Source organism: Fukomys damarensis, unplaced genomic scaffold (genome assembly GCF_012274545.1).
Source record: "Fukomys damarensis isolate Sample0158 unplaced genomic scaffold, DMR_v1.0_HiC HiC_scaffold_37, whole genome shotgun sequence".
Classification (NCBI taxonomy): domain Eukaryota; kingdom Metazoa; phylum Chordata; class Mammalia; order Rodentia; family Bathyergidae; genus Fukomys; species Fukomys damarensis.
Genome location: NW_022900949.1, coordinates 26,511,699 through 26,524,353, shown reverse-complemented (window position 1 = coordinate 26,524,353; position 12,655 = coordinate 26,511,699). Strand labels below are relative to the sequence as shown.

General features: G+C 37.3%; 1 protein-coding gene and 1 pseudogene across 3 annotated transcripts in view; one reads left to right on the top strand and one right to left on the bottom strand.

Moving 5' to 3' along the window:
• Mindy3 (MINDY lysine 48 deubiquitinase 3) overlaps nt 1-12,655 on the bottom strand; it is a 75,628-nt gene that overhangs the window by 60,769 nt on the left and 2,204 nt on the right. For all 3 annotated transcript variants that reach the window (XM_010617238.2, XM_010617239.2, XM_033759287.1), the window contains exon 2: nt 1,485-1,564. In XM_010617238.2, coding sequence (XP_010615540.1) covers nt 1,485-1,564 — 80 coding nt within the window. The remainder of the gene's footprint in view (nt 1-1,484; nt 1,565-12,655) is intronic.
• LOC104857373 lies at nt 4,437-5,316 on the top strand (annotated as a pseudogene).

Genomic DNA, 12,655 nt, shown 5'->3' with positions numbered 1-12,655 from the left:
TTTTTTTTTTTTTTTTTTTTTTGGTACCAGGGATCTCACTCAGGACTTTGCACTTTCGAGTCAGACAGCAGAACCACTGAGCTAAATCCCGGCCCTGTGCCTATTGTTTCTTAAGCTATCTCGCTGCCTCAAAGGTCCATAAGGACAGGTTCAGGATTTAACAATTAGCCCTTCTTCCCCACTTACAAAACTATCACCTCTGAAACTGAATGAATTTTAAAGTACTGTGGTCAATAAATGTTGCATTTAACTACACAGAGTTCCACTAAAACCTTAGGGTCCTATCACTGACCAACAGGGGTGGTCTTTATAAAATCTAATTTCCATATGCACACGGCAAAGCGTCTTCATGTTCACATAAGATTCCTACTGGTGACCAAAACATGCCCAGTTACTCAGCACAACAGGTGTAAGTATTAATTTATAGTTAAATTCCATTCTTTTTTTTTTTGTTTTTTTTTGGTACCCGGACTGAATTCAGAACCCTGCGCTTGAGAAGCAGGCAGTGAAACCACTGAGCTAAATCCCTGGCCCTTAAATTCTGTTCTTTCTGTTCAGTAATTCTGAGCTAAAATTCAGGCACTCAAATTTTTCAAACAATTTTACTGATGTAAATAAATTCAATTTTACTCTTTAAAGAAATAATGACATAAAGTATATATTTTGGGATCAATTGCAAGAGATTTCATTTAGAGAAATATATTTTCAATTTAATAAGAAGTACATTTACAAGACAAATTTACTTTCAGCTAAAAATTCAGAAATGTATTTTTATGCCTAATGAATAATAAAGATCATATCATATTAAATAGGTATTTTCAAAATATGATTAAAACACAACCTATGTTGCAGCTTCATTTATAGTAGCTCCAATGTTAGGCCGTTGTTCAGACATTGTTAGCAAAATGGTAAACTGAAAATTCTTGATTTTAATAATGTAACATCATGGCACATTAGTCTATGATTTGAAAACATCAAGATTCTCAATCAAGTAGACATTCATGTAAACCTCATCTTTTATGCAATGAAAAATTTATTTTTTGAAACTCTGCTCAAAATCATTTGCTACTAATTCTATTTAGAAAGCTCAGAGCTATAATCTAAAACACTATATATTTGAAAAATATTAACTCATCTTCAACTTTTAGTCCACAAAAATACTAGTTCATCTTCATCTTTTTAGGGAAATCTTTTTTATAGAAAGGATGAGTGACAATGGTATAATTACTGTAACTGTACCTATGCAGTGTATAAAACGTTATTTCTCAGTAGGATCTTCATTTCAGTTCAAAAGGCTACTACTGTACAACTCGCCCACATTCTGAATGCATTTTAATTTGGGATAGTTACAGCAATTCACATAAATAAAAAATTTAACTGACCGCAACTCATGATTATACAGAATACAGACATCAGATAATAATAGCCAAGCATGAAGTGTGTGCATTGTCCCTCCAACAGGGGGGTAAAGTAGTCTATGTTACCTGAACAGGTGCAATTACAGCGCAGGGACCACCTTCAAACTGTTCTAATGCAGATCCCTCTGATTCACTAAACACAAACCCTAAAAATAAAAGCAAGTAGCAAAGATTAAAAATAGAATTCAAGTAGCAGCTGAAAGAATTTTTTATGCACTCTGCTTTGAGAAGGTTGACTTAGCACAACAGCCAAATATCTACAAAGTCAACAGCAACAGTGATTGTTAACTGTTGGATTGAGGAATTCTTTTTAAAACACTACAGAACCAATGTCTGTCTTCTCAAAACGCAAGAAATGTGTGCACATACATATGCCCACAAACATGCACATATGATCCCACACCTATAGACCACCTAGAATGACAGTGTAGATGGAGTAAAAGGACACTAAATCTGACATATCATTCATTCGTGTTGGGTATGGAACTGAGGGCTTTTGAAGATGTGCTATGCCACTAAGCTATACTCCAAGTCCTAAAAATGACTTTTGGTAATTTAATTGCCATAAAGAAAACTAGATAGTCTACTGAATTCTAACAGAATTAAAAGAATTTTTCTGCATAGTAACTTTCTTCATTTCAATCTTTGAGTCAGATTCTGTACATTAAAATTTAAATGATGTCACAGAAGATAAATGTGCTTAAATTGGCGCTATCTTATTTTAAATAGCATCCAACCAGTACTGATTGACTAATAACAGCTAGTAGAAGATCCCTAGAAGGCTGAGTGAGGAGTCAGAAGAGTCAAGTTATTATTTGCATAACCTTGGGGAAATCATATTTCCTCCCTATGCCTCAGTGCTCTTGTTCTTAAATCATCATTTTCAATCTATCAAATTCATTTAAGATTACGGTTTAGTCACTCAGCCACCAAATATTGAACAAGCATTAGCTATTATAGCAATCATCCAGGAAACATGCATGGATGTTGCAGTCCCTGGTCTGGAGGAACTAACAGCCCAGGTGAAGACTTGCACACAAACAGATCGGTACTGACACAAAGGAGTAAGTCAATGCTCTAACAGAAGGATGAAGACAGGGTGGTGGGTATAGAAAAGAATGACTTCATCTGCCCAAATCAGAACACGTGACTATAAGGATGGTATTGAATAGGAGTTTGCCTGAGAAACAAGGGTGATGAAAGGAAATGTGGGTAAAGAAAATATCTTTATTAAAGGAAAAAGGTTTATAGGGGCAAAGAGAACTGGTAAATCAGAGGGAAATTCAATGTCACTAAAGGATAAGGTGAGAGTAGGATGAGGGGATAGTAAATGAGAGGAGGGGAAGATGACAAGAAGTTCATCTGCAAACTATGACTCCCCCATAACAGTCACAAGATCATACTTATTTTTTTTTGAAGAACGAGAAAGGAAAAGAATGATGCTTCAAGAGCTCTACAGAGATATTGTCAACCTAATAAATCTACTTAGTGGGGAGAGGAAAAGCTGTTGTCAAATGTTACTTCTGAGGTAAAATTAAGATTTGATTAATATGTGTAAGTGGGGCAAAGGCTTGACGAAGAAGAAATCAGACAAGCAATACTACCTACAAAAGATCTCATCCCGTCCCATTTCTTCTCTTTTCCTTCAACCACTCTCTCCCAAACACCATTTAATCATGTATCTAACACACATTTCTTAAAATACTTTTGAAGATCCCACTAAGAACTCCAACCAACACTCTCTCATTTTGGCCTCTCAAGGTATTTGTGTGCAGTGACTCAACTTTCCTATCTCATTTCTTCAACACACAATAAACTGTTTTTCGATCCATGACTACACCAAATTCATTCCCACCTAGGTCCATCAATGACCAATACAGGCTACTTTTGAAAACTTACTTTAACTTCCCAGAAAAATCACCTGAAATGCTGACAACAACTTCCAAAAGCCACATGTCCCTTGGATTTTGGTCCCTCTTGCTCCAAGTTTTCCTTTTCTATTTCTTTTCAGTATTGTTGATGAGCTTTTAAATGCTGATGTTTCCCTATGTTAAGACGCATGGCATTTTCATTCTATATATTCTCCTTACAATTTCATCAACTCCTGGCTTTCTGTTACTGGTTATAATCAGGCAATCCCAAATATATCCCAGATTAGACTTTCACGCATGGACAGTCTAAATTTCCTCACACAGTCCTGTATGATCTGTCTTGTGCCTGTCATTCTTCACGGTGTCATTCTACTTCGAGCATGCTGAGTTTCTTTCAGGTCTTTAAATATTGTTTTCTCTTGGGTTTCTTGCCCTTTGTGAGTGATGTTCCTTCTTTTGGAAACACTGCTAACCTTTCCTCTGAAAAGTTCTAATTTGTCTTCTAGGCTTCACTCTAAGACAAGTTCATCTTGGTTCAAAGCTACAACATATATCTTGTCCATATCTACTTCTATCCCATGTCTAGTCCACCCTTTAGTTCAAGCCATTATCTATCACCTACAATACTAAGAGTTTCCAACTGGATCATCCAATTCCTCCCCACATCCCTCGTAACTCCTATCTACTCATCAGAGGTGCTGGAAGAATGATTTATAAATGGAAATCATATTTTTTTCCTTTAAGTTTATTGTTACATTTAAAGCAAACAATACAGTTACATTTACCATTAGGATCTTGTATCTTTGCATGATATGTCTTGGTTCATATTTTTCCCCATACCCCTGCCCCCCTTCACCCCTTCACCCTTCCCTATTTACAAAGACTTTGTTTCCATTTTTTTTTCACATATTTTCTTTTCCCTTATTTCCTTTGGAAATCAGATTTTTTTCATAACCTGCTTAAAATATTTCAATGGCTTTTCACTGCAATTAGAATAAAACCTGTGGCAGATTGACTAATGGGCAACTTGTAACGTCCAGCTGAACTGAATCAGCTTGGTCTGGGCATGGAAGATCCACCTGAAAATTGTTACCAATAGCCATAAAAACAGAACTGGAGGCCTGTGAGGGGCCGTGTAAGCAGGTCTTTACTCCACAGGATGGGGTTTGTTAAAATTGTCAAGAATAAGGCCTGCTTTAAGAGATACCAATTGAAGTTTAGAAGAAGAGGGCAAAACTGATTACTATGCTCAGAAATGCTTGGTGACCCAGGACAAAAACAAGTACAACACACCTAAATACAGGATGATAGTGTGTGTAACTAACAGAGGTATCATTCGTCAGATTGCTTATGTCTGTATTGAAGGGGAAATAATGGTCTAAGCAGCATACACATGAACTGCCAAAATATGGTGTGAAAGTTGGCCCAACAAATTATTTTGCAGCATGTTGTACTGGCCCGCTGCTGGCCCGCAGGCTTCTTAATAGGTTTGGCATGGATACTATCTATGAAGGCCAGGAGGAGGTGACTGGAGATGAATACAATGTGGAAAGCATTGATGATCAACCTGGTGCCTTCACCTGCTATTTGGATGCAGGTCTTGCCAGAACTACAACTGTCAGTAAAGCCTTTGGAGCTGTGAAGGGTGCTGTGGATGGAGGCTTGTCTATCCCTCCCAGTACCAAACAATTCCGTTATGATTCTGAAAGCAAGGAGTTCAGTGCAGAAGTACATCGGAAGCACGTCGCGGGTCAGAACGTTACTGATTATATGTGTTTCCTAATTGAAGATGCTCACAAGAAACAGTTCTCACAGTACATGAAGACCAATGTAACTCCAGACATGATGGAGATGTATAAGAAAGCTTATGCTGCTATAAGAGAGAACTCAGTCTATGAAAAGAAGCGGAAGAGAGAAGTTAAAAAAGAGAGGTGAAACTGTCCCAAAATGTCCCTTACCCAGAAGAGAGAGTAGCTCAAAAGAAGGCAAGCTTCCTCAGAGCTCAGGAGCAGGCTGCTGAGAGTTAAACCAAATTGTCTATGAAGATTTTTCACATGACAACCAGTAAACTTATTCATCAAGGAGGGGCGGGGAGAGAGAGAGAGAGAGAGAGAGAGAGAGAGAGAGAGAGAGAACTGGAGAGGATCTTGGCCTGTTGATATGCTAGGAGAAGCTTGCTGCTGCTGGCTTTCCTGGTGCTAACTCAGCTGTTCTCATCAGAGGAGAAGTGTGGGGCCTCTCTGTCACTGGGAATGGCTGCTGCTTTCATCAGGGGAGCTCTGATCCTCACTATGAGCATCTCTTCCTAGCTCCAATGTGGATCCCTCAGCCTGGTGGCACAAATCCTTCACCCCACTGGCGCAGGTTTTCCGGCTTCCACCACTGGCCTTTGGGCCTTCCAGGTGCAGATCCTCAATACGGACAAGCAGGAGACACTGCCATGTGCTCTAGGCCACTGGCTGGTCTCATGGAGGACATTGCCTTGGACCCTAAGCCTTCAGCTGGACTTGTGCTGGGATCCAGGCCTTCAGCTGGATTCCTTGGGCCCCTAGTGTGTGGTTAATCTGTCTTGCACTCCTTTGCATTTCATTCGTTGGGTAATTATCATAAAATAATTTATAAGTTATATGCCCTGTATTTAATGTATTCCCTTGCAAATCCTGTGACTAAAATAAAACCCAAACTCTTTTTCATGATCTAAAGATACTTTACGATTTATCAATCCAACTGACCCTCAGTTAACTTTTTTATTTATTTTTTATTTCTTTGGTTTTTTGAGACAGGGTCTCACTATGTAGTTGAGACTGACCTCAAACTCACAGCGATCCTCCTGCCTCAGCCTCCCTCTCAGGTGCTGGAATTACAGGCGCACGCCACCAGGCCCCTGCTGGACCCTCAGTTAACTTTTATTTCCATTATCTACAATGACCTTAGGTCCTTAGGACTTGCCAAGTTCTTTACTTGGGGCTTCAATGCTAGCAGTTCTACACATCAAATGCTCTTTTCCCTATTGTCTTCATATAGCTCAGTCTTTCTTATTCTTTAGAACTAATTTTAGGTGTTTGCTTCTCAGATTATTTCCTGACAGACCTACCTAAGTTGTCTATACTATTATCACCCCGCAAAATCAGTATTCATCAGCATCTTATTAATATTGTCAGTTTACTTATTCGTTATCCACCTTGCCTTAAAGTTATCTTGCTTGTTTTACTGAAAACTGTTTTCACCTAGTACGTTGTAAAGTCATTATTCAATTAATGCTTTACGTTTTTTGAAAAGGAAGATAATGGGGGTGTTTGTGTCTCAGAATACAAAATGCAGTTTCAAAAAATGTGAGGCAACAATTTGGAAGGGGGAGATATGGGTCTGGCACTTAGGGGAAGAGGACTAGAGATAGCAGTTTGAATCGTCGGAATATGTCAGTTCATATGAAAGAGAACATGCATGATAGAGATAACGAAGTCAGGGACTTTAAAAAAGTGAGCAGAGGCTGAGCAAGCAATGGACACTGACGGAACTAGAAAAACAGAAGAGGAGGACGAAACACATTAACTGGGGTTCTATAAAGCAAAAACCAGAAGCAAAGAATAATCAACTGTTACAAATGCTGCTAAGGAAAGGTGTAGATACTGGATTAAGGATGTGACTAGAAAAAACTGTTTTTTAAAGAGAGAAAAGAGAAAAAGACATTCAGAGTGCTGGAGAGACTAGCTAAACTGTATAGCACTGAAGTGTGATTCAGAATAGGAGAAACAGTAAAAGCAAACAATTTATTGAACATACTTGGCAGAAAGCAAAAAGGATGATAACTTGAAGGATAGGTGGACACAGAAATATTATTTTTTAGAGACTGAAAAGTAAGTGAATTAGAAATAAAAAAGAAAAGGAATATATATGGGGAAAAGAAACAACTAGGATTTCAAGTGTAAAAAGAGGTGACAAAGTACAGTGTGGTAGTTGTGGGACTGGCTAAAGACAGAAGTTCTCAACTGTGGTCCACAGACCTCCTAGAATTCCTAGAGATTCTTTCAAGGGATCCATTATTTTTCAAGAATTGTTTGTTTGTTGTCCAGTACTGATAATCTAATTCAGGACCTTGTGCTTGCCAGGCAGGCAAGACACCACTGAGATAAAACCCGGCCCATAACAAAAAGAAATTATAGGCCCTTTTCATCCTTTTCATCCCAGTGACCAGACAAAAGTGATTGTGGGTTAAAGTGCTGGTTCCTTAGCACATATCAAGGCAATGTCAACAAGGCATACTAGTACTAGTTATACGAGTAAATACCATGCACAATTTCCCCCCACTCCTCACACATTAAGAAAGCCCTTACTGACATAGTGAAAACTGCTAAATTCACTAAATTGTGCCCTTGAATGCAATGTCTTTTGCAACTATTGCATGTGACAAAACAGAAACTACCCATAAAGCACTTTTGCTACATACAAGAGTATGACGGTTCATAACAGTGGTGGCAAAGCTATGGTACAAGTGCCACAGCTGGCTGTTTGTTATCATCGGAAGTTCTAAAAGTTCACCATCACTGGTTGATAGTTTTGGTAAAAGCACATGTGTAATCTTTTAAATTGCAATCTAAATTTGGTGCTTTATAAAATGGAATATTGGTTTTTGGCTTTAGCTTTACTCTGAAGAACTGTCAATAAAATATAATTATTCAGATCTTGGTATCTTGCAGACATTTTCTCAGAAATGAACTATGTAAGGATAACATGGGAAAGAAAATAACTGTGTGGTAAAATTTCAAGTTTTCAAGAATTAACAAGAAAAACCTGTATCCATGAGTAGGATTGACAGTTTTTCAATGCTTAAATATTTTTCTGAGATAAGTACTGACAGTTAACAAAAGTGACTTTTAATATTATATTATACATTAAATTTAGAAGGCTGTCATAATCCAGTGGACCAAGTTTCCAAATGACCAAGGCATGCTGCTACAAATTAATGTATAGGTGAGGGATCCATTCAAAGTACAAGACAGACCAATGGATTTAAATTTAAGAGTTAGAGAAGTTAACAATGTGCCTTCAAATTCCATTGCAACCAACTTCAAAGACTTTACCACCTGTCAAGTTCTATGGTGGTACCAAAGAATATCCACTTATTTGAAAAGGCAATTACACTATTTTTTTTCATTTACCTATCTGGGTGAGACTGGAGTTTCTCCATCTGCTTCAAGCAAAACAACATACTGTAGCAGACTGAATGGCAAGGAATACCCAGCTAACTGATGAGCTAGACAAAAAGGATTTGCAAAAATATGAAGCACTGACATGGATTTTATACTAATTTTGTATTTTTCATATTGAAGCCCTCTATTTTTAAAAGCATAATGAAAGCCTGTATTCAAAAAACTTTAAAGCCACTGATCTTAGAGCCTCACACCAGCTCTAAGATGTAAATCTTAAACACTTCTAAGTTAAGTAGACAGGAAGAGAGGAAGTGAAGAGATGCTACTTACTGGGAGTGAGAGGAATGAGCAGGGTCAGTGAGTGAGATGCTAATCCTGAAAAGCACAAATAAAGCTGACAAAGATAAGAGCTAAGAGAAACACTGAGAGCTCATCTAAGTTTTAATTACTGCATTTGTATTGATGCTGGGCACAATTTTCCCCAGCAATACACAGTAGACTGAGAATCAGACAGAACAAATGAGTGAATTAGATATCGGTAAGGTAGAAGCGACAAATTTAATAAGGACAAATGACAACTGAGGGTGCTGTTATCACATTAAGAATCAAAACTGAAATCCAACCTAGCAGCAAGGGGTGCAGGCAAGAGGCCTTCAGTTTGCTCTGTGGAAATAAGGACCCCTGGTGCTGTACATGAGTGCAAAGGAAAAATTAGGTTCTGCTAAATTTCAAGTGTACACAATGAATGAATTAGTAATGGATTATACCCCTCCTTAAAAATTCTAACAATGTAATACAATTTTCAAGATCCATGGATGGAGCTTGTATTTAGAACTACAGCACAGCAGGTTGCTTTTGTATTTTGCATATTAGAACCCATGGAGAGAATGCTAGGCTAAACTTTATTTCAAATTTTAATTCTAGTACATACATTTGAGTGTGTTAATTGTTTATGACAAAGGCTATTGGAGCATAAAATTAATTAAAGCCAATCAAATGGAAATTAAGTATTCTAAACAAAAAGACTACGCTAACTATGCTTTTCCTACAAGTTTTTTTAAAATTAGAGTTTGAATTTCTTAGAACAGAGCTACTTTTCTTATCAAACATTTTCAATTGTTTTCTAGTTTTAAAAACAATAAAAAATGGCTGATTTTTTTCTGATTAGATTTGATATTATCCAACTCACAATTGATCCTAAATACATCATTTTATACCACATTTCATAGTACTATAAACCAAAGAAAAGTCTGTTTCTCATTTTACAGCCCATAATTAATTTAAACCTGAGCCATGAACTTCTTTGTGATTCCCTGCTCTCTTATTATCACCTTTCACTAAACACATACACATATTACTTAAACCAGTTTGACAACTGGGCCCTCAGTTATTCTAGCACTCCCTACAAACACCAGTCATAGAAAAGCTTGATGTGACTACTGTAAGTTTAATGATCTTGACTGAGTCACATCTTTGAACTGGGCCTTATTTTCCTTATCTAGAAAAATAAGGAAAATTACAGGTGTCTGACATCTTTCAGAGTTGTTGCAAGGATTAAATCAGACTTTCAAAACTGTTAAGCACAACACACATGCTTTATGGTTGCTATTTTTTAAGCCTTTGAATAAAAATTTTATGTATTAGAAGTACCATGGAACTAACTTTGTTACGTATGTTTACAACTTGTGAATTTTAAAAAGTTGGCTGATGGGTGGATTTTGATTTTATGTTGGGAAAAAAGCAAAAATACACTTGAGAGAAATAAAAGGCTTCTAAGAACAACAGAATCTCAGGAAGGATGTGATCCACCCTACTATCCTCACTTTAAAGAAAAATCAATGATACTGTGTATCTTTTTATTACTTTGGTATAATGCTAATTATAGCCCTATAAGAAAGCCCAATGTACTTTCCAGACTTTAACCCGTGAATTAACTAATATCTTTTATACATATATTTTAAATTCGCCCTTCACTTTTATTAAGTAATGCAATAAATTTCATTTTTCTTATCATGTAATTAAGAGTGCTATCTATAATGAAAGTCTAAAACTGTAATTTCAGTCAAATATGGACTTGTCCTTACTCCTCTTGAACCACCATGCCGCCCCCTGAAGAAACAAAACAAAACAACCTAAATAGCAAGATTCAGTTTTTCTCTTTCTGGCTAATCTTTAGGTGCAACAAGAAAGTAACCTAAAGACTTTAGCATTAAAGATAGAGAAATGGTATTTGAAATTTATAATCTAGATTAACTACAACCTTCATATGTTTTTGTAAGTAAAATTTTGCTAGAGCCATCCTCATACTGTGGCTACAACTCCAGAAAGGAGGAGTATTAAGAAAGAAAAGAAAGGCCACTGGCCTTCATGGAAAACGTATTGCGAAAAACACTGAGTTACACAATCAATACTGAAAAGAATGAATTCCAGCAAGCTAACTGTTTTTGTTTAAGACTGACACCACTTCTGTTAGGTCTAGATGATTCTGCTCTGTTGCCACTGGGCTGTGGTCCGTCTGACCACTTTCTTCCACCTCACTACTACTGTTGTCATGCAAACCATCTTTCCTCCTGAGTGACGGCAATGGTCTCTCATTTGACCTTTCTCTCCAATTTATCCTTAAACACAGCAACTAGATCAATCCTTTAAAAATTTGGCAGATCTTGCTTCAAACCTTTCAAAGACTTCCCATTTCATTCAGAGTAAAAGCAGAAGTCCTGGGAATAGTCTAGAAGCCAACTATGACTTACTTGGCTCACACCATTTCTTACATCATCTCTTATTACTCTTCCATTCCCTCCCTCTCTCCAGCCACTCTAACCTTGTTCAGAAACTCACATGATCAGCAACTCCACGAACCTGCTCAAATCTCATCACCAAAGTGGGCCTACCCAGGCTACCCCACTCCAGAATCCCCTATCCCTTCACCTTCTTGGTACTGTCTGTGCTTAATGCGTGCTATGTTACGTTTATTGGCTTCCCTCCCACTTAACCAAGTCTCAGCTGAAAAGGCCTGAACAGTGGCATAGTTCAGTGATGGAGAACCATTTACAACTTTCAATGAGAGCAAACAGTCCACTGCTACATGCTGTAGGTTCACCACCACTAGAAAATAAATGGTGCTACTAAACTAAGAAAGTGAAAAAAAAACATATGCTTGTCTTTAGAAAGGACTATAAGCAATTGGGAAGGAGGAAATATGGAGAAGGGAAAACATTTCCAAGTTTGTTTTTTGAAGACAGGGTCTCACTATGTAGTTCATGCTGGCCTTGAACTTCCTACGTATCCCAGACTGGTGTCCAACATGCGACAAACCTCCTGCCACTGCTGCCTGAGTACTGATTTAAATGGGTGGGAGGCAGGGGAGGAAGGCAACTTCAAGCCTTTAAATTAAGTGTTTTTTTGTTTTTAAAATAAAAATGGGCAAGCTGGGCATGGTGTCACATGTCTATAATCCTGGTACTGGAGAGGCTGAGACAGGAGGATTGGAGGAGGCTGAGACAGGAGGATTGCAGGAAGTTCAGAGCTAGCCTTAATTACATAGTGAAACTTTGTCTCAAAAATACCAAAAATAAAATAAATGAAATCTGGCAAAAATGAAACAACCACAAAACCTACCCCACATTTTTTTAAACACAAAAGATTTGCAGAATTATCTAAAAATGTCAAATCAATTTAAAACAGTAAGTAAATGCCATTCATGTAGCTTATTTTAACAACTACATTAAAATAATCTAACCAATAAATGTAATTTATTATACAGAATGGAAGATCTGTAGATAGAACTTTTTATTTATTCTAAACATTTTACACCTATGTCTTGCTTCCAAATGACTGAAACTGCAGTTGTCAATTCAAACCCAGTTATTGATTATAAAATAAAGCCAGTGTTGATGTCACATGACTAATGCAGCAAAGCAGTATCTTGTGCCTGTTCCCACAATCGCAAGTGACTGCCACAGCAATATTTAGCAATGACCTCCAGGGATAAAGGAATGAATACAACAATATAAATACCAATTACAGCATTCCCTTCTGATTTAGAGGTGATAATTAAAAAAATTTTTGTTGCCTTACAATCTTGACCAGTGTAAGACCAGGAAGAATCATAGATCTACAATATGACTATCTACACTCTCTGGGGGAAAAGTCCTTTATTCTTAAATGGTATTCATTGAACTAGTCTTTAATCTTGTTAAGAAACTTATATGAGTAA